Consider the following 27,807-nt stretch of genomic DNA (forward strand, 5'->3'; position numbering starts at 1 on the left):
TACTGCTAACATCATTTTCAACAATATAGTCTTTCATTTGATGCAGCACCTGCAGTCCTTTAGTGATAGACTTCACGTCAAAATCTAGATCTGTATCTTGCAGAAAAGGGTGAGCTTCTGTGAGGATGCCATCAATGCTGGAAAAATTATTAAGTACAGAAGTATTTAACTACTATGTAAAAAGTTGCTAGTGAAAAAAAAAAACATTAAAAAGTTTCTTGTGAAAAAGAGAACTGTACTCCTTTTCTAATACGTAAGATTATAGAAATAATAAGCAAAAATATGAAGCTTGCCTATAAACCAGTCCATTCAGCGTATCATCTATCAGCACTTGCATAGCAACATCAATTAAAGAAGTCAGTTTTCCCTCCAAAACCCCTTTTATATCCATTTTACTGAGGAATCCCAAAACTCTAGCTATATGTTCTAATATGATCTCTTCTGGATGTAGTATTTTGGACATGAAATTGAAATTCCAGAAAGCTTCAGTTTGGATTTCAGGTAACTGCAAAGAGAATTAGATTTATTTTAAAATTTAATTTTACCAGTACAGTTTTATCACGTACACACTTTTCTTTTCTCACTTACACCTGAAATGTGTGTTTTAAGACAATAAGAATATAAAAATTACATGAGAGAATTATGTTACTAAATTTCAATTAGCTCACCATTTCATCCACTAAAGTCATATTCAAATTATTGTCTATAATCTGTATCACTTCACTGCAATTGTATGAGGCGCACACGTGCAACCAGTTGTATTTCTTAAGTTGTATTGGTTCATTCAATGACCGCAAGTCTCTGACCTGAAAAACATAGATATTTAAAATATCAAACCTGTATAATGGACTTAGTTTAGCTTTCTGTAATTTAACATTGATTTAAAGCGTAAAGGCTCAATTTTTAATAGGTCCTCAATTTGGTGTAAGAATATAAATCTTACACCAATAAATGTCCAAGTTTAATTTAAGTTTCAACTCTAGATAAACTAACTATGTGTATGTACTTACTTTGCGCAAATTAATATCAGCATCCTTAAAATCTTCAATCAGGTCACCATCATCGATACTATTACCTAGATCTTTAATCATCGTATTATCACTTTTAAGATATTCACTCAAAGGTTTAGTAACATCTAGATTATGTGCTACATCGTTATGTAGTTCTTGAAGGTAAGGGACTTCTGTGATACCGTCTACTTCTTTGAGATGTGGTAAGTCTGCTCTGAGGAGTTTTATTACGCGTGACAGTACTGTTGTTACCCTGAAATTTTAGTTTTTACTTGAATTATTATTATTAAGAATAATAAAAGTATGGTTTATTAATCCCTTGTTGATAGATAAATTTCAAAATAATTCTCGATCTTTATGAAAATATTTAGATTTTTTTGAATTTTTACACTATATTGCTCAATTATCTAAAATGTATTCTATATAACCCCAAGTATATTTAAAAAAAACGTAGCTATTTTCCAACAATACGATTAATATATTGTATGTTAAAGTAGGTATTCTGCATATTATATCCTAAATACGATATGTACGACATATCGTACAGATATGTGTTTATAGGAAATAAAAATTTGTCTCCAGCCAAAAATTCTCAATATACTTACAATGTGGCATTTCCCAGCGGATTTCTGGTAACATTTCTAGCGAGACAGTCAGCTAGCTTGCTAGTATTGGCCGTGATGTCTTCTAGAAGGTTCAGTTTGATCTGTTCCAGAAGCTCGTTCATCGCTTTGTTTAGCTCGTATTTCGTGTAGTTGCGTGTTGATATCAGCTGGAACAAGTTTATTAATTATAGCATATTTTGTAAAAAAAAGACGTGTGTCACTCGGGGACTGCCGCGGTAAAGCTATTGCATGCTATGCCTTCAAGCCACACCTCCGTGCCCGTCGGAGTGGGGAGCGTGAGGTTTTTTCGTTACGGAATTTCTGGATTCGGTCCCCGCGCTCAATGCCCGCGATAGAAGCTATGCAATAGCTTAAAAATTTCGTATTTTTTATGTTTCGTATTTTAATTTGTTTCCAAAATTAATAATGAAGTTTCACTTCTGACACGTGTGCTCGGCACATACGCTCTTTATTCATCTCACCTCACTAATGGCCATGTCCCAGTGGAAGTCGTTCCTCAGGGTCAGGTAGACCTCCTCCAGGGTCATGGCGTGCAGGTGGCACAGCAGCGCGTCGTACTCCTGCCGCTTGAACAGCTGCAGGGTTAGCTGCTTCAGCCAGCTTGTGGGCTGGGAGCACATGGCGCAACTAGTATAATAAAGTAAAGTTTATTTAATCAAATTACATCTGAGACGAGAAAAATTAGTGGGTACAAGTTTTATACTTAATGAGAAATTATTCTTTTTTAATAGGAGAAATCTTGCAAGAGACACATTCATCCATAAGTAAAAGATATCTACAAACGGTATTCTATTAGTAAATTCTTATATTCTGTGTAGAACAAAAGTGAAAAAAGAGATGAATTTTCCGCTTCACTCAGAATAAAATGAGTTCCTTTTAATAATACCAATATCATTGGGGTTGGTATGTATTGGGACATATTTTTAACTTATGAACAGTATAATAAACAATGGAAATCAGAAACTTACGTCGTATTCAAATACAAAGTGCCTGCATCCACAATATTACTCATAACCCCAAACGCCATCTTTGTCAAAGTTTCCTTAGACAATAAGTTCAACATCAAGTTTCTAAGCTGTGATAAATTCTCATCAGTAACCCAAGAAGGTATTTGTGGAGATTGTGGTCCATCCGTTATAGAAGATAGTTTGGTTTCTAGTTGTGAAATATCAGAGTTTATGTCTGGGTAGTCTACAGTTGTCGATAGTTCTAACGAATCGTCGTAACCCTGGAAAAAGAAGATAAGTAATAATTAGTTTACAGTCATGTTTTTCACTTATTGTATCATTGCTAAAGAATGGAATATTGTTTGGTAAAATCAACAGGGTAGTTAGTAAAATGTTGCCATATAAAACATAATTCCAACCGTTATAGTGGAATTATACATTTATTGTTTAAGAATGATTTGAAAATGAATGCAGAGCTTTTGACTGCTATTCGCAATAGAAAGAGTTTCATTTCGAACAATGAACTATTTTATTGCTAAAAACTTACCTGTGAAGCGAACACCAAAAACGGTATTTCTTTGATCGAATTTCCATCACAGAGCTGCACTTGTAGTTTCGCCAATTTCCCCGTACTATCCGGGATGTAGTCCGATATCGTGACGTTGGGAAGACATAACGACTCAGTGTCGTTCACGTTGGTGTCGCGGAGGAGCTTTACTACCTAAAAAGTAATAAATGTTTGTTGATATAATGTCGAATACAATTGAGAAGTTGAGCTTTCAAGATCAACGATGTTTAATACTATGCACTTGTATATCTGTATGCTGTATATCTAATCACACAATAAGGTAACTGAAATTTGTTTCTAATTGTCATATACACTCAATACTTACATGTATCTTATCCAAATTGGTCAGCAAATTATCAGCAATCTCAAAACTTTGTTCGACAGAATCAAAGAAGTTGGTAGAATACGGTCCAGTGTACAATCTCCTCAGTCCCCCCCACCAGTCTCCCCCCGCTAGGAAGTCGATAACTATGGTCTGGTGCTGGATAGTACTGCCCAGGAACTTGAGGTAGATGGGGATTGAGAGTTCTGATGCAGAGGTGATGGAGCGTTGTAAAGATGATACTATTGAGGGGCTGAAATTTGAAGTATTGTAAATATTTAGAGGAATATGTTGTATTGACAAGAATATTTTGAGAACAAGAAAAGAATCAAATGCAACCTATTTCTGAACTCTTCTGAACTATAACTGTTTCGTTTGTCAGCAGATGTGGCAAATATTTATTAAGTTTGTTTAATTTGAAATCTTTTATCGTTCAATCCAATATTATAAATGCGAAAGTAACTCTGTCTGTCTGTCTGTTACTCAATCACGCCTTAACTACTGAACCAATTTGCATGAAATTTGGTATAGAGATATTTTGATACCCGAGAAAGGACATAGGCCACTTTTTATTGCGAAATATGTACAATAATATTATGTAGTAGTTAATAATATCAAATCTTTTTTATTTCTTACTTTTCCGTTTTTGAAGTCGGTTGTTTTTAACGCAGTTATTTTTATTTAATACTTTTTAGTGTATTTTTCAACACGAATCAAACGAGCCCAAACTCGATAAAGTTGAGTCAATATATTACTGAGTTCCTATGGCCACCTTCCGATTCCATCATCAAATCAGCTTCATGACATGATAATGTTTCATCGCTATCAAATTTACATACGTATACAAAATTTCAGCTCAATCGGTTACCGGGAAGTGAATCAAAGTTACTTGCTACATATCAACTTAGTCATCGAGTACAGACAAAAAAGCTCATAAAATAAAAACTACTGGGCCTATCCGAAAAAACATACGGTGTACGGTGTACATACATAAAAAAAAATATATACCGGCCGAATTATCGCATGGAGAGCTTAATTTTCATTAAAGGCTCTAATCGCACGGAAAGCTAAATTTTCACAAAAAAGCTCTAATCGCACGGAGAGCTTAATTTTCACAAAAAACTCTAATCTCACGGAGAGCTTAATTTTCACAAAAAGCTTAAATCGCACGGAAAGCTTAATTTTCACAAAAAGCTCTAATCGCACGGAAAGCTTAATTTTCACAAAAAGCTCTAATCGCACGGAGAGCTTAATTTTCACAAAAACGCTCTAATCGCATGGAGAGCTTAATTTTCATAAAAAGCTCTAATCGCACGGAAAGCTTTATATTCACAAAAAGCTCTATTCACACGGAAAGCTTAATTTTCACAAAAAAGCTCTAATCGCATGGAGAGCTTAATTTTCACAAAAAGCTCTAATCACACGGAAAGTTTAATTTTCACAAGAAGCTCATATCGAACGGAAAGCTTAATTTTCACAAAAAGCTCTAATCGCACGGAGAGCTTAATTTTCACAAAGAGCTCTATTCCCATGGAGAGCTTAATTTTCACAAAAAGCTCAATTCGCACGGAAAGCTTAATTTTCACAAAAAAACTCTAATCGCACGGAGCTTTATTTTCACAAAAAACTCTCATCGCACGGAGAGCTTAATTTTTCTCACTAAGCTCTAATCGCACAGAAAGCTAAATTTTCACAAAAAGCTCTAATCGCACGGAGAGCTTAATTTTCACAAAAAGCTCTAATCGCATGGAGAGCTTAATTTTCACAAAAAGCTCTAATCGCATGGAGAGCTTAATTTTCACAAAAAGCTCTAATCGCACGCAGAGCTTAATTTTCACAAAAAACTCATCGCACGGAGAGATTAATTTTCACAAAAAGCTCTCATCGCACGGAGAGCTTAATTTTCACAAAAACCTAATCGCACGGAAAGCTTAACTTTCATAAAAAGCTCTAATCGCACGGAGAGCTTAATTTTCACAAAAAGCTCTAAACGCATGGAGAGCTTAATTTTCACAAAAAGCTCTAATCGCACGGAGAGCTTAATTTTCACAAAAAGCTCATATCGCACGGAAAGCTTAATTTTCACAAATAGCTCTAATCGCACGGAGAGCTTAATTTTCACAAAAAAACTCTAATCGCACGGAGCTTTATTTTGACAAAAAACTCTCATCGCACGGAGAGCTTAATTTTTTTCATTAAGCTCTAATCGCACGGAAAGCTTAATTTTCACAAAAAGCTCTAATCGCACGGAGAGCTTAATTTTCACAAATAGCTCTAATCGCACGGAGAGCTTAATTTTCACAAAAAGCTCTAATCGCACGGAGAGCTTAATTTTCACAAAAAGCTCTTATCACATGGAGAGCTTAATTTTCACAAAAAGCTCTAATCGCATGGAGAGCTTAATTTTCACAAAAAGCTCAAATCGCACGGAGAGCTTAATTTTCACAAAAAGCTCTAATCGCATGGAGAGCTTAATTTTCACAAAAAGCTCTAATCGCACGCAGAGCTTTATTTTCACAAAAAACTCATCGCACGGAGAGATTAATTTTCACAAAAAGCTCTCATCGCACGGAGAGCTTAATTTTCACAAAAACCTAATCGCACGGAAAGCTTAACTTTCATAAAAAGCTCTAATCGCACGGAGAGCTTAATTTCACAAAAAGCTCTAAACGCATGGAGAGCTTAATTTTCACAAAAAGCTCTAATCGCACGGAAAGCTTAATTTTCACAAAAAGCTCTAATCGCACGGAGAGCTTAATTTTCACAAATAGCTCTAATCGCACGGAGAGCTTAATTTTCACAAAAAAACTCTAATCGCACGGAGCTTTATTTTCACAAAAAACTCTCATCGCACGGAGAGCTTAATTTTTTTCATTAAGCTCTTATCGCACGGAAAGCTTAATTTTCACAAAAAGCTCTAATCGCACGGAGAGCTTAATTTTCACAAAAAGCTCTTATCACATGGAGAGCTTAATTTTCACTAAAAGCTCTAATCGCATGGAGAGCTTAATTTTCACAAAAAGCTCAAATCGCACGGAGAGCTTAATTTTCACAAAAAGCTCTAATCGCATGGAGAGCTTAATTTTCACAAAAAGCTCTAATCGCACGCAGAGCTTAATTTTCACAAAAAACTCATCGCACGGAGAGATTAATTTTCACAAAAAGCTCTCATCGCACGGAGAGCTTAATTTTCACAAAAACCTAATCGCACGGAAAGCTTAACTTTCATAAAAAGCTCTAATCGCACGGAGAGCTTAATTTTCACAAAAAGCTCTAAACGCATGGAGAGCTTAATTTTCACAAAAAGCTCATCGCACGGAGGGCTTATTTTCACAAAAAGCTCTCATCGCACGGATAGCTTAATTTTCACAAAAAACTAATCGCACGGAAAGCTTAATTTTCATAAAAAGCTCTAATCGCACGGAGAGCTTAATTTTCACAAAAAGCTCTAAACGCATGGAGAGCTTAATTTTCACAAAAAGCTCTAATCGCACGGAGAGCTTAATTTTCACAAAAAGCTCTTAACGCATGGAGAGCTTAATTTTCACAAAAAGCTCTAATCGCACGGAGAGCTTAATTTTCACAAAGAGCTCTAATCCCATGGAGAGCTTAATTTTCACAAAAAGCTCTATTCGCACGGAAAGCTTAATTTTCACAAAAAAACTCTAATCGCACGGAGCTTTATTTTCACAAAAAAACTCTCATCGCACGGAGAGCTTAATTTTTTTCATTAAGCTCTAATCGCACGGAAAGCTTAATTTTCACAAAAAGCTCTAATCGCAAGGAGAGCTTAATTTTCACAAAAAGCTCTAATCGCACGCAGAGCTTAATTTTCACAAAAAACTCATCGCACGGAGAGATTAATTTTCACAAAAAGCTCTCATCGCACGGAGAGCTTAATTTTCACAAAAACCTAATCGCACGGAAAGCTTAACTTTCATAAAAAGCTCTAATCGCACGGAGAGCTTAATTTTCACAAAAAGCTCTAAACGCATGGAGAGCTTAATTTTCACAAAAAGCTCATCGCACGGAGGGCTTATTTTCACAAAAAGCTCTCATCGCACGGATAGCTTAATTTTCACAAAAAACTAATCGCACGGAAAGCTTAATTTTCATAAAAAGCTCTAATCGCACGGAGAGCTTAATTTTCACAAAAAGCTCTAAACGCATGGAGAGCTTAATTTTCACAAAAAGCTCTAATCGCACGGAGAGCTTAATTTTCACAAAAAGCTCTTAACGCATGGAGAGCTTAATTTTCACAAAAAGCTCTAATCGCACGGAGAGCTTAATTTTCACAAAGAGCTCTAATCCCATGGAGAGCTTAATTTTCACAAAAAGCTCTATTCGCACGGAAAGCTTAATTTTCACAAAAAAACTCTAATCGCACGGAGCTTTATTTTCACAAAAAACTCTCATCGCACGGAGAGCTTAATTTTTTTCATTAAGCTCTAATCGCACGGAAAGCTTAATTTTCACAAAAAGCTCTAATCGCATGGAGAGCTTAATTTTCACAAAAAGCTCTAATCGCACGCAGAGCTTAATTTTCACAAAAAACTCATCGCACGGAGAGATTAATTTTCACAAAAAGCTCTCATCGCACGGAGAGCTTAATTTTCACAAAAACCTAATCGCACGGAAAGCTTAATTTTCATAAAAAGCTCTAATCGCACGGAGAGCTTAATTTTCACAAAAAGCTCTAAACGCATGGAGAGCTTAATTTTCACAAAAAGCTCTAATCGCACGGAGAGCTTAATTTTCACAAAAAGCTCTTAACGCATGGAGAGCTTAATTTTCACAAAAAGCTCTAATCGCACGGAGAGCTTAATTTTCACAAAGAGCTCTAATCCCATGGAGAGCTTAATTTTCACAAAAATCTCTAATCGCACGCAGAGCTTAATTTTCATTAAAGGCTCTTATCGCACGGAGAGCTTAATTTTCACAAGAAGCTCTAATCGCACGGAAAGCTTAATATTAACTAATAAAAATAACTGCGTTAAAAACAACCGACTTCAAAAACGGAAAAGTAAGAAATAAAAAAGATTTGACATTATTATTTACTACATATTATTTATATGTGCTATTTATTAAAAAGGTTTGATGTCGGTGCACGGGCTTAATACTAAGTGCTTAATGTTCGGCACCAACTTCAAACCTATTTAATAAATAGCACATCCATACTAATATTATACATGCGAAAGTAACTCTGTCTGTCTGTTACTCAATCACGCCTTAACTACTGAACCAATTTGCATGAAATTTGGTATAGAGATATTTTGATACCCGAGAAAGGACATAGGCCACTTTTTATTGCGAAATATGTACCACGGGCGAAGCCGGGGCGGACCGCTAGCACACCCCGGACACTCCATACAAAATGATCGTTTTGACAGTCACATTGTAGAGACTGCAAATGTGTGTGTTAACGCTTTATGGTTGGCACATTTGTGACTAGCGTAAAAAAAAATTCGCGTTTTTCTGATGAAATACATCCGTAAACAGCACAATATCTAACCATTTTCTACGAAAAACGATAATCACAAATCCAAAATAATAAAATTACTTTAAGTCAATTTGATTAATGTTGTCAATCTTCGTTGCGTATCGTCCTTGCAGAAAAATATGGCCCATTTTATGTCTGATCGCGCGGGGGTGAGGTAAGTTTAATTTTGGCGGGAGGCGGAGAGTGTCCGTTCTGTAGCGTTTAGCTACTATTATGTATTCTGTGCCGCTAGTGAAAAATAAAATCTAAAACTTACTTGTTATTGATAAACTCGTATACATTCGATACATCTTCAGTGCTATCATTTTGCAAAACCTTCATCATATTTAACAAGCTGTTTCTTGCATCTTTTGCATCATCATCCATAACATACTGCACCGCATTGTAGATAATTTTGTATTGTTTTGAACAAATAATAGCTCTGATTCTGACACTATCACCTAAAATCACTTTACTAGTGTCATTTGCTTTCAAATTATCACACATGACTTCTAATGCATTTGTGATTTTGTAGTCTTTTCTGTTTGTCCATAGCACATCAGTAATGACGTCGAAATGTATTCCAACTACTTCAGCTGCTCGTCTTTTGAATACCATTTTTATGGAACTTAAATCACTTTCAATAGCTTTCTTGTCTTCATCAGATATATTACTAATAACTTCTGCCACATTGAAAATGTTTATTAATTCAGCTATTTTGTTAGTAATAGCGACAGTTCTTGTAAGATAAATCGTCGCTACAGATTGTTTCTTCATCATTTCGTTAAACTCTACGTATGAAGGGTCAGTGTCTTTCATTTTGTAAGATAACATTTTATCAATAAGTTCTTTTAATTTAGTTCTAAGTGTATCTAAGGAGAAGTCGATTTTTTTAGTTTGCTTTTGCTTTGCTATGTCTGTTAATAGATTAGTCATCTTAGTTGCGGCTACATACGCCTTGTCGAAGGAGCTTTCGAAGTGCGAAACATTGAGTGTGAATAGTAAATATTGCTGAAAGGAAAATAACATTTTAAGGACACGAAAAAACTTTTATTCGAAAGGATGCGGTTTCGAATCCCGCCTCGTGATCGATTTTTTTCTATTATTTTTAATTTTATATTTATAAAGCATTTGAATGCCATAAAACCAAAAATATCAAATTTGCAAACACTTTTTTCTTATCTAATATAACGTTAATGAAAAGTCTGTTGGCATCGAACTCATATTCTGGCTTTTGATTATAAATTTTTAGAGGCTAGTTCAGTTACACTTTGTAAAATTAAATTTTACATTCAATTTTTTTCTAAAAATTCTGCAAATAGTTACTACTTACCGGCTTTGCAATAACATCTAAGAACACATTGGCCCCTCTGGGCATAGAGAGCCAGTACAAAATAGAAGGACAGGCGAATGGTTGGAGCCGCTGAATGAAGCTTCTGGAAATAGGACTTCCTGGTCCAGGGTTCAGAGAAGAGAGTAATGCGTCACAGTCCCAGAACTTGGTTTGGGTTGCTCGTCGAACCTGGACAAAAATAAGTAGCACAAATTTAATTTTGTTTTTCTTTTATATAACACTAATCTATAATCATGGAATAGTTGTTTGAATTATTTTTTTAAGACTCGTACTTTTTTTATGTCAGAGCAAGCAAAGGAGCAGGTGGACCACCTGATGTTTAGTGGTCACCACCGCCCATAAACACTTGTAATGTACTTCGTACTTTTTACTGGTATTTTAAAGACATAGAGCTGTTATAGTAGTGAATAAAGTAGAAGAAAAAAAAAAAAGATTGCTCACTCTATCACATCGTTTGTTTAAATATGAATACAATAAAAATTAATTGATTCCCTAAATTGCCAATAAAAAAAGGCTAGGTCATAAAATTATTTAATTTTTACACACCTGGTTCATAAAGCCAAAATCCCAGTACGAATTGATGAGCACACTCATAAGTTCAGGCATTTTGTCATACATCATATAGAGAACTGTATTGCTGGTAAAGCCTAGTTGCTGTAGTAGTGTTGCATTTGTCTCTGAAAAGATATAAAAATAGTACATAAATTATATTTTTCTCTTTGGTTGCTCTATAAAAAACTAATATAATATTACCAAGTCTTTCTAGATAGTAAACTGTATTACAGCAGACCAATTTACAAGGATGATTTTTTTTAAATTAATATAGATCCAATCATAGAACAATTAAGAGCTAATATTAAGAAAGGCAAAAAAAGGAAATCGAACCGTCTACATATATCATAAAACCTACCATTAACTTCACTCAAATAAGTGGCGACATCTTCCGAAAAGTTTCCAATGGCCATAGACAGCAGTTTAAACATGTGTTTTCCCGCGGCTCTGCCCACGTCTCTGCACTGATTGTCTATGTACACTTGGTCTGAGCAGTTCAGGTAGTTCAGCCATAGAGTATAGAGGGGCAGGTTCTCTTGTACGGTAGAGGTGTTTATGGAGTTAAGGACTGTGTCGATTTTGGTGAAACACTTTCTGGAATATTGAATTTGAAGGAATTGTAGTGGATGAGTAAGAAGAGGTTATGGCCTATTATATTATGGATAACAGGGCTTAAGTGTTAAGTGTTAAGTGTCAATCATCATCTTGGCGTAAAAATGCAATGAATTGCAACACTTTTTTATAAGCAGTCAATAATTTTCTATTCGCCAAATATTTCATATAATATTTCATATACCTTTTATTTACTAAAAATTTTTCTATCAAACTATGGGATATACATATACGTTCTACTTAATCTGCATTTTGCATCTTATTACACAAGAAATAAAACACATTATACCTCAATATAACATCTCGATCAGTCGTATTCAAAGTGTCCACTGTATATTTCCAAGCAGACATCAAACTGAGGCGTCCATTATTTTGTTCCGCGAAAGCACTTTGCATCATTTCCTTTATTGTGTCCAAGTTATTGACAGTTCTGTCGAAAGCTGAAGAGAACTGTAGGAACACGTGTGGAGCGAACTGTGTCGTGTTCCATTTTGCACTTTTCTGGAAGGTAATAAAGTCGATATGTATTTGGTTTTATACAACATGCAATCTTCGAAAATTTTTAGTTAAAACTCTGACAGTAATGATAAATAGGATTTCCCTAAAAGATCACATCAATTGGAAAACTATTTATATAAATTAAGATTTTAATTTGACAAATTAATTACAAATATCAATAAAAAGTGCAACCAACAAACTATTAAAATAAACTTACAAAGAGCGTAACATTCTTCTGATCCAGATATTCCCTCCATTCGTTCTGGAAAGTTCTGTCGAAGCACAATATCGTCTCCAGAGAGATAAGGGCCTGTTCAGACGACGCGGTGAAAGGTATCAATTTTGTTAGGCTCGATCCACATGGCCAGGGTGGATTGCCATTCATTAAATCTATTACTGGTTGGACCTGGAATGGAAGAAGTGGAATTGAAATAAATTTTATAACTTGTTTAATTTAGAAAATATGAACGATCAATCAAATAAAAGAATTCCTGCTTGGATGAATTGATGAGAAGAAATCTATTGGAAAGCTAATAAATGATACAATAATAAACATAAAACACCATTTTCAATAAATATATTGAAAACTGATAGTAAGATTACCTCGACAGTATCTCTAACTATAATATCAACAGATTCTGTGACAAATTTCGGCAAATTCGACAACACTGTGTCTAAAACGAGTGCCGTTTTCGGTGGTATGTCCGTTCGTTGCGGCTTATTTGATTGTACTTCTGAAAAAATATATTAAAGAATAAGAAAAATGTTGCAACAGTCAGACATGAGAAACAATCTTATCTACGACAAACACAAATTAGCATCTGAAAGAAATTCCATTGCTGTGGTTAGGTCGTTGGTTTTTTAACTGGCAAAAAATCTCTCCCCATGATATTTGCAATTCTGTAAAAATAAAACATTATTAAAAGGTTAAAAAGTGAACTTACCATGAACAAAAGTGACAAAATCGTTCATAGCATGCATAGGTCCAGTTAAAATGGCAAGATAGTATCTGATTCTGAGCCAAATTTCCTGTGACAAGCCGAACGCTTCACTGTTGAGGAGATCCATCACTCGCAGGCCTACGTTTATACTGAAATTTTCGAATTGTTTTAAAGAACTGCTTGAAAATTCTGTACTAAATGGGAATATTAATTTGTGAATTAGTTTGAAGAATATAAAGTAGTTTAAAATATGCGTTAACAACAGCAATCGACTAGCGAATGTCGCATTTAAACGAAGACTTAGCGAATCGAAATTAGTAGGATAAAAGTGACCGAGAAACGTGCAAAGTGCAAACAAAAAAAAAATTGTTGTAAACACAAATATCCTTTCAAAATTTCTATAGAAAGGAAAAGAAATAAATGTTCCATGAATTTCGAATTAAATTAAATTTTACCTTAACAGCAAAACTCTCTTCAAACTTCTAAAACTGAACCAGAAGTCTTTAGCCTCCATAAACATCTCTTCAATTTGTATTTTCGTTTGTTTGTCCATTCCGTAGCTCCGGAACTCGATAACATACGGATAATCAGTTTCTAGTGTAATGTATAGTTGCTTCAAGTTCATGATTAACTTTGTCCAATTCACTTCTTCTAAAACTGTATGGTTTGCGTTCATTACTGTTGAAATCTGGAAATATTTTATTGATATTTTAGGTTCTATGGTCAATATGGTTAGGTTTTATTTTGTAGTGATGAAGATTTTGTTCATAGTTGAAGTAATTTATGGTGTCAACATAAATTTATAAAATTGATATTAATGCAGATGATGTATCATTTGCATGAAAAAATTATGTATATACGTATTTAAGTTCGAGTCGAGAAGAAGAAGAAGAAAAGTGAGAAATAAGGTTGAATTTTGAAAATATTTAATCTTATGACAAATTCTTTCATTACTAGCAAGTAGAAAAACGCAAAGAAACGTTTTTAAACTTAAACGTTTTGGAACTACTGGGCTACAAATTAATGATTACTCACAGCTATTGATAGCATAGAATCAGCTTTCAACCCATTATCAATTTCAGCAGAAACATCACATAATGTTTGCACCAGGTTTTCTCCATCTACGTTTGCCGGGAAATTCAGGTATTTTGTGGCATTTTGGAAACCGTTACAAAATATGTCTTCGCTTGCTGTTGATAAGGAGTTGTAGACCTGAAAATTTTATTTTATTTTTAAGCTATTGCATAGCTTCTATCGCGGGCCTTGAGCGCGGCGACCGAATCCAGAAATTCCGTAACGAAAAACCTCACGCTCCCCACTCCGACGGGCGCGGAGGTGTGGCTTGAAGGCATAGCATGCAATAGCTTTACCGCGGCAGTCCCCGAGTGCCTCACGTATTTTTTAATTATAAGTTTTATTTCAAGCCATTGTTTAATAATATTCTGTCCTAAATAATGCAATGGGATATACCATGAAACTTTTTGAATTGCAAATATTGTTAATTTAAATTCTTGTAGGGAGAGCAGCGTTCTTTGTAGGGAGAGCAGCGTTGCGATTGGGATAAGTGTAGCTGCTACAGAGGGTATTGTTCCACCCGATGCTTATCATCCGCCATTAAACGTAGATATTGATATGTCATTTTGCACAACTCATCACTCCGATCATATTCAGCCGAGTAATATAGATCCAGCTAACGACTGGAATTTCATAAAATGTGATTTCATACAATTATATCAGTTATTATCACAGACGTCTTGGCTAGATGTGTTGCATGCACAGAATGTGGATGTTGCTTGCAATCTATTTTATTCTAAAATTTACACTATATTTGATTCTTGTGTACCCAGGAAGAAGCGTAAGAATTCAAGCTGCAGACGCTACCCAGTTTGGTTTTCCAATGATATTATTAAAGAGATTAAGATCAAATCTGAATTGCATGCAGTGTGGAAGCGTTCAAAGTCCTGCGAAAGTTACACACATTTTTCGAATCATAGAGCGCAGTTAAAAATTCGAATAGAAACTGCCTACATAAACTATATGGTCCGGGAGCCAGCAGCAGATTTTATGACCAAGTTCCTCTCAAGCGGTAATTAGTAAAATGCATCAAAGTATAGTATTATGAAGCCTCGTGAACGTCAGCTGGAGCTCGGTTGGGGGGAAGAGCAGTTGTAGCCTCCCGTATCAGCTGACGGTTTTTCCACCAAGATACAGCCAGCTGACATATATATTTATCCACAGTTACATATAAGCTATCATCAGGTAAATTTTTGTTTGAGAGGAAATGACGGAAAATAATTTTTTCTTTAAATTTAACTTTCATGTTCGAGACACCAGCTGACGTATAATACACCATGTTGTAACCAGCTGACTATTTTTTTTCGTTGAGATATTGGGTTAGCTACAATTTGACAAATTTTTAGCTGAGAGGAAATGAATGAATGAATGTATTTTTTTTCCTATGTGCGTGGGAGGCTACAACCGCTCACCCCCCCAACCGAGCGCCAGCTGACGTTCACGAGGCTTTATAATACTATACTCTCATGCGTCTGACGAATTATCTCTTGAGAGGAAATAGTTAACCAAATTTGCACCTGGCTCCCTAACCAATATGAAAGCAATCAAGGACAACATTAAAGTGGCCCCACGTAAGTTTTGGCAGCACATTTCGAATCTCAGATCGAAGGGAGGCTTTGAGCCTACCGTTTCCTATATGAGTTCAACTTTCTCGGGACCTGCGGCTGCTGAGGCTTTTGCTAATTACTTCGCTAGTGTATTTTTGCCAGATTCTCCGACCTTGAATGTCGATGAGTGTAATATATCGGATAGCTCATCTAATAGTAATTACATAAACATAAAAAATATCACCACCGATGATGTCGTCACTGGTATTAACAAGTTGAAGCTCAGTAGCGCTGTGGGACCTGATTGTCTTCCTCCTGCTTTTATCAAAGGAGCTAGAGATTTCCTTTCTGTACCATTATGTCATATTTTCAACCTTGGCCTCAAGTCGGGTGTCTACCCAGCAACATGGAAGCTGTCTAGAGTTATACCCATCCCTAAGAGCTCAAACAAATTACTAGTTGAAGAGTATCGACCAATAGCTATTCTATCCTCAGCTGCTAAAATCTTCGAAAGCATCCTACATAAATATATTTACATGCAGGTGAATAAGTATCTGTGTAATGAACAGCATGGATTCAGGACCATGAGATCGGTTGATACAAATTTAATGACTCTTGTCGAATATATTTCGGTTCGACTCGATCGAGGGCGTCAAGTTGATGTACTTTACTTTGACTTCCAGAAGGCCTTTGATAGAGTGAACAAAAACATATTGTTGGCGAAGCTCTGTGCTATAGGTTTTTCGCCGGGACTTCTTCGGCTGCTGGCGGATTATTTGCGTGACCGACAACAGTTCGTCAGACTCGGTCTGTATGAATCTAAACCCTACCACACGCGTTCAGGAGTTAGTCAAGGTTCCATACTGGGGCCTCTCTTATTTTTGATCATGGTAAACGACCTACCTAGAGTGGTATCTCATGCTAGGAGTCTTCTTTACGCTGATGATTTCAAATTGTATTTGGAAATCGGGTCTGAGTTAGATTGCTTAGCTCTTCAACATGACATCGATGCTATTTATGAGTGGAGCATTAGAAACAAATTGGAATTTAACATAAAGAAATGCTTTGTGATGACCTTCGGTCGGATGAGGCACCCGATACACTTTGATTACAAGATCAAAAATACATCCATTAAAAGAAGCACTGTAATTAAGGACTTGGGTGTCACATTTGATCGCGGGCTCACATTTCACGATCATGTGGCAATGTTGGCAAAGGAATCTTTTAGACGGCTTGGGTTTGTTCTTCGGAATGTGCGTGATTTTCGAACAGGACGCGCCATAGGGCTTGTATATGGAGCCCTGGTCCGCAGCAAGTTGGAGGCTAGTTCTTGTGTATGGAACACACACGAGGGAAAATATACCCTGATGCTCGAAAAAATCCAAAAGGCTTTCCTTCGGTTCCTGTTCAAGCATCAATTTGGGTACTATCCCTATTTATATCCGACAATGTTTTTGCTAGGCTGTCTTGGGTACAACTCATTGGAGACACGTAGGAAATACAATCAATTAGCCTTTGTCTGCAAGATTCTGCGTGGCAAAATTGACGCTATTGATTTGAGTGATGAGGTGTGTAAATTATTTGTGCCTGATAATTACTGTCGAGCGCGCAAGCATGTGCTCTTTGCTATACCGCCGGCTCACACTACAGCCCGAGCCTTATCACCAATTCCACGCGCTCTCACTGCGCTCAATGCTCTCCTCAATAACAACCCCGAATGCGATCTGTTCGCGGATGGATGGGGCTCGTTGTTGTCGGCGTGCTTGAGCTTTTCTGAAAAGTTTTGAATGGTTTTTGTTTTTAATACTAGCAATCAATTTATCATATTTATTGCTGGTGTTGGGAACAGAAACCATTCATTGTATTAATTCATTATATATTAATTTATTGTTTTTCTTTTTATATGTAATTTGTAATTTGATTTAATTTTATTTTATTTTTTGTAATATAATTTATGTAATTTTTTTATAATTAATGTAATTGGTGCAATACCGTTTTAATTATAATAATAAATAAATAAATAAATAAAATTACACAAAACATTAATTAGGTACTAATTGACTTTATACAGACTTTATATTATGTAGACAAATTAGACGAAGACAATTATTATGACTACTAATTTAAAAAAGAAACAAGATATCTTTATTTTTAATAATTGTATCCAAATTCAATATTTTTCATACTTTGCGTACACCTACCTTATTTTCATCCAATGCTGTAAGTGCAAGCATTTTCAATAGATCTGGGTATATCTTTTTAGCCCTTTCAGCTAAATCTTTAGAAGCTAGATCTAATTGTTGATTGAGGGCTTCTACCATTGTTGTAGCGTCCTTTAGGAAGGGACTGATCTTGAATTCTAGTAAGGGATTTTGTTTAACAACTTCTTTAGCTAGAGAACCGTGGACTGCTAATCTGGAATTAGTTTAAGGTTAATTTTTATTATGTTTTTACTGATTTTAATTGATTGCTTGAACATAATATTTTAATAGCGTAAAAATGGCTACAACCATATAATAAATCTTAGTTTCAGAAAGCTTGGATAAACATGAAGGGTGTCAATTTTGTACTATTCACTTAATATGTCTTAAAAATTAACCATTTTATTTCGATAAGTTACTTACAAAATAAGTTTTCCAAGACCTTCCTTTTCTTTAACAACTTTTAAGAATTTAGCATCCTCTTTTGGGTTAAATATAGCGTCCCAGTTGAGTTCGGGTTTTACAACTTTGTCCAAATTTGCAATAAGTTGTGTGAAGTTCTTTAGTATTTGGAAGTCTTTATCGATAGAATATAGTTGGTCGGATATGTCAGTGCCAAGTGCTTCCATCACAAACAGGGATGCCAATGCGTTTATCTGGAAGAGCATTAATTATGTATATTATGTTATCAATTTATACTATACGATTAGGGAGAAAACTTTATACTTTTGCGCTTGAATTAGATGAAAAAAAAAAGACTTATTATAAATCAGCTGATTTGTACCAACTGGTGAACTCTTTGCAGAAGTAAATTTTGTTTATTTTAGTTATAGGCGTATCATCACTGAGTTATGAGTAAGCAATTGTAAGTTGTAGAAAAGGAAAGAGTGTATGCGTTTGCACTTTCTAGTTTGCACACACATGATTTCTAAATATTGTATGACACATGTAAATAAAATAACCTTAAAATATAATATCTACTTACATTATCCTTAGCTTCATAAGTACCAAACGAAGTTATCATATCTTTAACATATTCTTTCCACGCGTCAGTGCAAAGACGACTTTTCAATTGCATAGCCTCTTGTTTGGAGACGAGGAAGAATTGACTGATTCGGTTCAGGTCACAGAACGTTTGGCCTGGCTTGTCTAGATTTGTGGTTATAATCTGAAATAAAATATTTTGGTATTTAGTATAGTTTTTTGTTCATACGGAAAAATTTGTTGTTAATTGTTTAACATTGTTTTTTGTTATTGTTTGTTTGTGGAGATTTAACTTCACTTATCTAAATAAAATAAATATCTAAAACTTTTTACAGTATTTAACTATTATCGTTTGAATTTGAAATTTAAAATATTTTATGAATAAAATAAAATAAAAAATAAGCTGCGATAAATAAAACTTCTTATTTCCATAATAATGTTTCAATACTTTACCGTAGCATTTTAATCACTAGCCAATCGAATAATCCTGAATATTTGTAACATATCTTTAAATTTTTTAATTAAAAATCGCAAAATACACACTTGCGCTCTCTCTGGATCAGCAAGCCCCTCTAACCCCTTCGCTATAACACCCAAGTGCAACCCCACAAGCACCCTAACCCCCTTGGGGTTCCGCAGGGATACGTCATGGATCGTCTGTTCTATATTAGTGTTGATGTTGACCATCCTATCCGCTACTTGAATTAACTTCGATAGAAGAGTGGAATAGAAAAGGACTTCATGTTTTTGCGGTTTCGTGAGGAATTTTAGCATCAAGTTTGTTATTCGGGTTAATCTGAAAAGCAAAGGAAAATTAATATCAGTTTAATTACAGTTATTATGCTTGCGGTAGGTTATTTATACTGAATTTTAAATAGTTTTTTAATCTAATACTTACATATTGTATACATCTATAGTTGTTTCATTGGCTGTTACATCTTGAGCGACATCTAAAGCATTATTTAAAACATTAGACATTCTATCAAGTTGTGCATTACTGCTCTTATTTGCAGATTCATCTTGTTTATTAAGTATTTTATTTAAATATTTGACTCCAAGTACAAATGCTTCCGAAACATCTTTGATTGATTTGAACGACTGAGTATCACCAAATGTTGGTTGAAATAGATCCATGAATTTGTTCACCCTGAAACAAAAAGCAGAATAAAATGTGAATTATTATAAATTAAATATGATAAAAATAATAAACAACATGTTGCAAAATAATGTCTTCGCCTTGAAAATGAATGAATCTAGAAATATTTCAAGGTATTTTTTTATATACATATTTGTATTTAAACTTACATAGACAAAGGCATATAACTAAAATCTCCTTCATCTCCAAAGAAGATCTCACTAAGTTCTGGAGGTAGAAAGCTTCTGATGGAGAGCATCCTGAGTCCCGCTGTGGCCATCTCACCAAGTTCGGTCAAGCGAGAGTCGCCTGATAACTTGCGGTACATGTTGCCAGCCTGGAATATTATTTTTAAAATTATTTATAATTCAGAAACTTAATGTTATAATCTGCTTATTACGCTTTCGTGACTCACCATTGTAATATATTTCCCTATATTAATTTCAGGTAGCAAGTCAGTGATTGTTTTCTGTAAATCACTTTTAGACAGAGAACATAAAACTTTGACAAATTCTTCTAAATGTTCTTGATTCTGTACTTTTATTAAATTTTTCATTGAATTTATGTCGCATCTGTCCAAGTCGCCACTCATAATCTGAAAATAAAATAGACTCTTTTCAATAGGAATTACATATTATTAACACAATTAACTTATTTCATGATGCGGCTGAAAATAATTCTTAATAATGACTTCAGGCTTTTCTAAGTTTATAAGAAAGTTTGAAAAGTGGTTAATAGATTAAAAAAAATTTAAAGGCATAAATAAGGCTTAAATACTTACGGAACCCAGACCAAGTTTAGCAGACAGCACGCTATTTATTACATTATCAGATAAATCCATGTTATTAGAGAGATATCGTTTAACGCGGTTCGGACTTCTAAATAAATCCTTCACGTAGATACCGTTTTCTGAAAGAAGTAAGAAATGATATTTTAAGTTATTAAATTAACACTAATACAAGCGGATTTAGTCAAAGAAGGAGTCAAGTCGTTTCTTACATTTACGTTTTCAATTAAAAAATACGTTTGTATTATTAGGAACTAAGTAACATTGTGTTTGAATGAGATTATGTTTTTTTTATATCTGGTAGTTAAATTGCCCAGATTTTTTTGCAAAATGAGCATCAGCTGCAAATGGCCCATTTTCCATATAATATGGAGAATTTACGAAAATATATTTAAATGTGGATACAAAAGAGCTTAAATAAATAATAACAAGCACAATTATACCTCAGGAAACTGTTCACTATTTTCCACGTTAAAATTAAATAAATACTACAAATAAATAATAAAACTTAATTAAGAACTCACTAGTAATATCTAGAAAAGCTGGTTCATCAGCCACATCAGCCAGCGTGGATATTAACTTGAGTGCATCTGGAATCGAACCTGCGACTTCCACTACACTCGCGTTGGATATCAGAGGCGCTAGCTGCCTTTGCAGCTGGGTTAACCTAGAAATACGTATTTTTTTTTGAGTAAGTATTTTCAGTACAAAATTTGAAAAAACAAAACTATATAATTATGATTCAGTAAAATATAATATAAGTATTACACTTTGTATATTGCAAAAATATTGTCTTCATTTACAAAATATCTACATATTAAGTACCTAACTGTTTGATTAATTATTTACTTAGTACTTTACTCATATAAGTAGTATGAAATAAGTTTTACTTAGCAAGCTTAGCTATCAATTTTGAAATATTAAACCAGCTTTATAAAAAAAAATTGGTTGTTTGTAAAGTAGGTTTACGATCGAGATGTTTACGTGATAACGTCTTATTGGTGGCAGCGCTCGAGATGAGACGGGAGATCGGTCCGTCTCTCTCTCGTTATACCTGCGATCGCGCTCGTGAGGTTTTGGTGTGACACAAGTTTCTGAACATGTCACCCGACTAAAACGATTTTAAAAACGTTATCACGTTAAAAAAAAAACACAAAAACACTAACTTGGACTTCTCATAAGTGGGTATCTCCTGAAACTCATCCATGGGAGAGCATTCATTGTTCACGTTGCAAATAAACGACTGTAGAAATGATAGGACTCCTGCACTCGGTAGACTACGAGCTGCGAATTGACCTGCAAAACAAAATAAATATATTATCTATACTAACTAATATTATAAAGAGGAAAGGTTTGTATGTATGTATGTATGTATGGTTTTCACGCATAAACTACTGGACCGATTTTGATGAAATTTGGCACCTTTTATTGCGAAATATGTACCACGAGCGAAGCCGGGGCGGACCGCTAGACGCTAGTATAAGAATATAATAGAAAACGAGATAATGTCGTCCTCGGTAAAAACTAAAAAATAAATATACATAATATTAAAATTGTATTTATGATTTTATTGATTACGTTTATTTCATGCCTTAGTTTATTTAATATATTACGAATAGAAATTAAATAGGTATCAATATTTTGAACAGCCAAGTTTTCTTTGCTTCGCATCTTCATTCATTTTTGAACATTCTTTTGACAGCTATTTAGGTATTTAAATATTTAATTTCATTATAGTTTAAAAAATATTTTTACATTTACTATTTAATCTTGTTAGGTAAATGATGCACTTACATGTAGGGAAGTCTTGATTATCAATATTGTACCGGACTATGCATATACTGGAGACGACGCACAGCGCCCAAATTATTCCAGCTATCGTTATCTGAAACATAAATATTTAATTACAATGTAAATTGTAATATTATGTATTTTCTTTGATGAAAATATGCTAAAAATATTGGTAGTTAAACCGTAGAAATTAGAATTCACAAAAAAATACCGGTACTTATACTATAAATAGTAAAACTATGGAATAGGAAATTTTTTTATAATAACTAAGTAATATTTTTTTCTGAGCTTGATTAGCATAATATATTTGCTATAGTTTCCCTTAAATACAAAAAAATAAATTTAAAATTCCACAATACTATACCTATGTAATAAATCGCTTACATAATCGTAGATAATTTATTGGCCGATCCATTGACCTTAAGATCAAATAAAATTATCGATTCCAGTATCCTTACTATATTATTTTCTACTTGTAATTTATAAACCACCTTATAAATATTGTAATGCAGGGTTTTTTGCATATTGAGTACTTACATTTTAAATGCATACAATACTATTTATTGTCCTTCAAAAGTTCAAGTAGATATAACTAAGTAAAAATAAATGCTAACACTGGGTATGTTTTTGATTAAACAGAATCGTTGAACATATCATCTAGTTTCATATATATATGTTGTACCTACTATAAGTAAAAATGTAACATCTAAAAATACCATGTTTAACGTAAATAAAGAATTATGAATTATGAATTATGAAATTATTTTTTTAGATTTGGTCTTGAATAGTACACGTATTATCTAATCGAAGATTGGTAATTTTGCTTTATACCCCCTCTTAACAGCCCAGAGCCCTTCGCCCTTTTGCTTACGACAATGTGGTAATGTTACACCTACCTGTTACAATGGTAGTGGTACCTACATATAGATGTATGTTTTATATTTATCATTATGTGTTCTTATGCAATCTATGCATGTTTTTTATAAACCGTTTGAGTAAGATATTACTCGGTATAACATAATTAATTTATCAGAACGTTAATTATTATGATATCTTCATTCATGGTAATTCATTGGGAATAATTTATAATCACCTGTAGTAATTTTCCTACTAATTATCGTATAAGCGTAAATTTTTTAACGTTTAGAAGGATAGAAATCGACTCAAGTTCATCTTTTTTTGGTTCGCGTTTTAATACAATACAAGGCGAATAAAAAAAAGCCAATACCTACATAAGTAGAGTCAAATAACTCGACTTTTTTTAGTTTTGATAAATGATTTACAATGTAGTGGGGAAAATATGCTTAAAAAGAATATACCTACCTATAAGAAGGCAGGTAATCAACTATACATACCTATCAAATTTTTTTATATGAATTTCAACATAATATTATACAAATATTATATATCAAACTCATAAAAAATGAACCTTCCCTGGTAACAATATAATTTTTGAAGTGAAACTTCTTTATCGGGGTTGGAAAAAAATTTAATGCAACGTTTTTTCGTTACGCGTGACATTTTTCCGTTACGCGCCATCTTTGATTCGACGGTCTTCTGTAAAGTTGCATATACAAACATTGAGATAATATTAATAGGAGACGACACCGCCTACATCACTTATGTTCCACTCAACATACGTCATGTGACGTTGTATGTTGAGCGGTATTTTTTAATGGTTTTAAAGTGAAACGCATCAAACATGCCTTCGTGTGTTACGATATTGCACAAATAATACAAATAATACGGAAAAGTGCAAAGGAATAACTTTCATCGTTAAGTACCTAACTAAATAATAATTTTTAAAACTTAGTTAGAGCAAAAAAATGGCGCACAGATTTTGTTCGTGGTGTCTCCTCCATACGTAGTAATATTATCTCAATGTATACAAATTATTTTTTGAAAAATAAGGTCATAAAGAATTCGTTTCACGTGTGTACACTAGTACTACACTACTAGTACACGCACACATTTTTATTTAAGTGTTCTAAGTATAAACTGCTACAAATTCCCAAAAAAAAGCTTTCCTTACCGGTTTCCTCTTCCGCACTAGATAGTCCTTCCATAGCAGCAGCCGCAGCTGATCGGCCGCCATCTTGTTTCACCCCCACACCATTACTGGAAGCAATTAATTTTATAAATATATTTATTTGATATTTAATTGAGGTACAATGCTAATACATATAGGTTTACACGTTTCCAAATCGGTTATATTAGAGTTGTACATTAAAGGGGAAGATTTATCTGTGTATTTGTTTTGTAATTGTTGAACATAATTGCATATTTTAATTTACCAGAATATAGAGTATATTTATCTAAATCGGAATTTGATTTACATATTATTATAAAACAATGAATGTTAGCGTCTAAGGTTACCCGTTACCGTGACATCACTCGCGTTCTTGTTTTTCATACGTAGACACGTAAATTTCAATAATTTTAAAATATTATAACATTCATATTTACATAAGTAAAATGAATAAAAATTTGCATTTAATCACCATTAGCTACATAATAGCTGTTTTTATGAAAATAACATTTATTTAAGTACTTTTGCAATTTTTTTTGCATTGATACAACGTCCTAGCTACAATAAGGTTAATTTTTTATTTGATTGTAGGTATAACAAAAAATAGCGAAGCATTATTACCAAAAAATTGTGGTAACAATGCATTAGTTCCTATTTCCTTCACACAATTAACTAATTTATTATACATTTAAAATAATAACAATTCTATGGTAATTATTTTCCCGCGCTTACTACCGACATAGATAAAATAACAGATGTATGTTTTTTTTATAATGTGGCCAGCTGTATTTAAGTGCATTCTATGAAAAATAAAAAATAAATCGTAAATGCTATGAAAGGCTATGAATTTACATGACGTAATTGTAGATATAACAAATAAATAACTATGATCTACGTAATATCATTTTAAAGCTTCCTAATTAGGTAAGCTTTTTATGGCGATGTAATATTTTATACAGATGTATATTTTTGATTAGCGTGTCGCACAAAAGGTGCTAATTGTATTAATTTTATTCTTTACTAGCTTCCGCCCGCGACTCCGTCCGCGCGGAAAAATTAAGAAAAAATATTTTTTTTTCCTACGTATTTTTCCGGGATAAAAAGTATCCTATTTTATGCCCAGGATAATAAGGTATAATTGTACCAAGTTTCATCGAAATCGAACCGTTAGTTTTCATGTGATGCCTTCACATACAGACAGACAGACAGACAAAAATTTTTTTAATCACATATTTGGGTTTGGTATCGATCCAGTAACACCCCCTGCTATTTATTTTTTCAATATTTTCAATGTACAGAATTGACCCTTCTATAGATTTATTATAGGTATGTATAGATTTTGTACCTACAGAATAAATCATACAAAGAGGTTTAAACACAGGATTTAAATAACTTTACGGTTTACGGTTATATATAAGTATGTATGTATAACTTATTATAATTAATAAATAATGCATGATATCATAGCATTGTGTTTCTTTTTTCGCAAATTTATAGCCTATAAAAGGTACATGAATAAAATTGACTAAGCATGATAATTAAGCATGATAAAGTCAGATTGTGAGCCTAGAAAAAGAAGCCAGCAGAATAATTATAAATATTGTTCATCTAATAACAGAATAATAATACTATAATATTACGTATGCATATTGCAAATATTCAAACAACATAAATTGGTTATTGTACAATTTATATTTGGTCAATTTAATCATTTTATAGCAGTCCATTCACCCTTTAAATCGGAAGTACAGTAGAGAAATGTAATTAATTCTTTAAACAATTAAAGCAACGACGTATATTTTTGTTTAATTTATGTTTATTTGCCCAGCTGATCCATGCGAAGGCTACTGTATAAATTATTATTAATAGGTACTATAATATAGCTACTTACAATTAATTAGTAGGTACGTAATGTACGTAATGTTTTTGTCTTTCGCATTTCCTTAGTAATAAGCAAGTAATTAAAATTTGAAAATGCTACCCTTAGAATTAGAATTAGTGAGAGAAATTAGGCCCTTTAAAAAAACTAAGGTATATTTGTCAAGATTCGAGTCAAAATTCTAAAATACATATAAACTTTCGTTTGAGACACCCTGTAGGTATAATACTATACTAGTACCAGTAATTCTGTGCCAGTACTAACTGTTCAGTGGATGACAGGCCACGGTCACGCGATAGGTTCGACCCCCGGACGTGACAGGCGAGATGAGCCTGTCATTACACGAAGGACTTTTATCAAGCATTACGATGCGTTTTGGAAATTATTAATTATGGTAATTATTGGCTTCGGACCGGTGAGTTTCCGCTAATAGGTAGGTTAGTAACTTATGGGAGATTGATATAGGCATGTTTATCATGTAATTTAAGCTTTCACTTATGCATTTAATGCAACTTATTACCTAACTGTAGGACTCATAAATAAGAAATATCTTCTATGCGTAGACCGTACATACCAGGTACCTACAACTGCCGAGTTCGCTATTAGCGCCCTTTTTTAAATATTTAACTATTCCAAGGACACTTTCCGTTACGGTACGATATAATGCTTTCCTTGTCCAAAAATTTGGTATAAAATGTATGTACCTACGATACCTACGTATATTTATTCGCCATCTGTGTTCGCCATAGTTAATTTCATTTGGCGCGCTTTCAAACAACACTGTGCATTCTTATCTGTCACGTGAACTGTCATACTGACAACTTCTAAAACGTGAGAAGTTAATCCTTTTTTTTATGAATGCAAAGAATGCAGCAAGTATGCCCTGTATATAATAAATGATATAGATTGATGATTTGGTTTAAAATTTAAATAGCAAGTATGGCTTGTACATATTTCAATAGCTAGGAAGCCGGAGTTTTAAAAATTACAATTTCGTATTTACCATCGTAAGAATGCACTTTTTTTATTCAAAGTGATATTTGATAAACTCATTAATCAGCTCTAATATTTACTTGTTATAATATTTTCTAAAATTTTATTTGAATATGTTTTGCAAACATCATCCCTCATTGCAATAAGATTGCCAGATAGACGTAGTAATTACTATTTAGTATATCCCGGGATCAAAAATTAAAAGGGTAGGTACTATAAAAAAGGGTATATACTAACTAATTGTTCGATTCAAACATAATATTATCCCAATTGCACAGATTTTTTAAGAATGAGCATGTAGAAAATCTGGCAAATAATTACCTATTGATATAATATGTTATTATCTGTGGTAATTATAAAAGTAAAAGCCCTATCAAATAGTAAATGCCGTGATGCCGTGAATGCAGTTCGAAAAAAAGGTTTATTTAACCTTTTTTTCGAACTGCATTCGTCAGTTTTTTCTTCATTGACACTTTAC

The 27,807-nt window shown here is 33.7% G+C and overlaps 1 protein-coding gene across 1 annotated transcript in view; it reads right to left on the reverse strand.

Annotated features, from left to right (window-relative positions):
- The window catches only part of ldd (lipid droplet defective), an 89,460-nt gene that overhangs the window by 39,331 nt on the left and 22,322 nt on the right, over nucleotides 1–27,807 (reverse strand). The window contains exons 2-32 of the mRNA XM_090116576.1: nucleotides 24,461–24,546; nucleotides 22,432–22,522; nucleotides 21,804–21,933; nucleotides 21,162–21,304; nucleotides 20,632–20,759; nucleotides 20,266–20,445; nucleotides 20,021–20,187; nucleotides 19,614–19,862; nucleotides 19,259–19,511; nucleotides 18,717–18,899; nucleotides 18,155–18,387; nucleotides 17,732–17,945; nucleotides 13,945–14,121; nucleotides 13,365–13,597; nucleotides 12,913–13,058; nucleotides 12,572–12,702; nucleotides 12,186–12,374; nucleotides 11,760–11,971; nucleotides 11,217–11,452; nucleotides 10,853–10,983; nucleotides 10,286–10,474; nucleotides 9,230–9,963; nucleotides 3,477–3,726; nucleotides 3,131–3,304; nucleotides 2,605–2,864; nucleotides 2,098–2,263; nucleotides 1,616–1,782; nucleotides 1,011–1,263; nucleotides 669–806; nucleotides 294–505; nucleotides 4–137 (exon numbers count right to left, since the gene is read on the reverse strand). Coding sequence (XP_089972702.1) covers nucleotides 4–137; nucleotides 294–505; nucleotides 669–806; nucleotides 1,011–1,263; nucleotides 1,616–1,782; nucleotides 2,098–2,263; nucleotides 2,605–2,864; nucleotides 3,131–3,304; nucleotides 3,477–3,726; nucleotides 9,230–9,963; nucleotides 10,286–10,474; nucleotides 10,853–10,983; nucleotides 11,217–11,452; nucleotides 11,760–11,971; nucleotides 12,186–12,374; nucleotides 12,572–12,702; nucleotides 12,913–13,058; nucleotides 13,365–13,597; nucleotides 13,945–14,121; nucleotides 17,732–17,945; nucleotides 18,155–18,387; nucleotides 18,717–18,899; nucleotides 19,259–19,511; nucleotides 19,614–19,862; nucleotides 20,021–20,187; nucleotides 20,266–20,445; nucleotides 20,632–20,759; nucleotides 21,162–21,304; nucleotides 21,804–21,933; nucleotides 22,432–22,522; nucleotides 24,461–24,523 — 6,166 coding nt within the window. The 5' untranslated portion in view covers nucleotides 24,524–24,546. The remainder of the gene's footprint in view (nucleotides 1–3; nucleotides 138–293; nucleotides 506–668; nucleotides 807–1,010; nucleotides 1,264–1,615; nucleotides 1,783–2,097; nucleotides 2,264–2,604; nucleotides 2,865–3,130; nucleotides 3,305–3,476; nucleotides 3,727–9,229; nucleotides 9,964–10,285; nucleotides 10,475–10,852; nucleotides 10,984–11,216; nucleotides 11,453–11,759; nucleotides 11,972–12,185; nucleotides 12,375–12,571; nucleotides 12,703–12,912; nucleotides 13,059–13,364; nucleotides 13,598–13,944; nucleotides 14,122–17,731; nucleotides 17,946–18,154; nucleotides 18,388–18,716; nucleotides 18,900–19,258; nucleotides 19,512–19,613; nucleotides 19,863–20,020; nucleotides 20,188–20,265; nucleotides 20,446–20,631; nucleotides 20,760–21,161; nucleotides 21,305–21,803; nucleotides 21,934–22,431; nucleotides 22,523–24,460; nucleotides 24,547–27,807) is intronic.

The sequence above is a fragment of the Colias eurytheme genome, chromosome 26 (genome assembly GCF_061535395.1).
Source record: "Colias eurytheme isolate Ceu_HAF_F1 chromosome 26, ilColEury1 Martin Lab GWU primary, whole genome shotgun sequence".
In the NCBI taxonomy this organism is placed as follows: domain Eukaryota; kingdom Metazoa; phylum Arthropoda; class Insecta; order Lepidoptera; family Pieridae; genus Colias; species Colias eurytheme.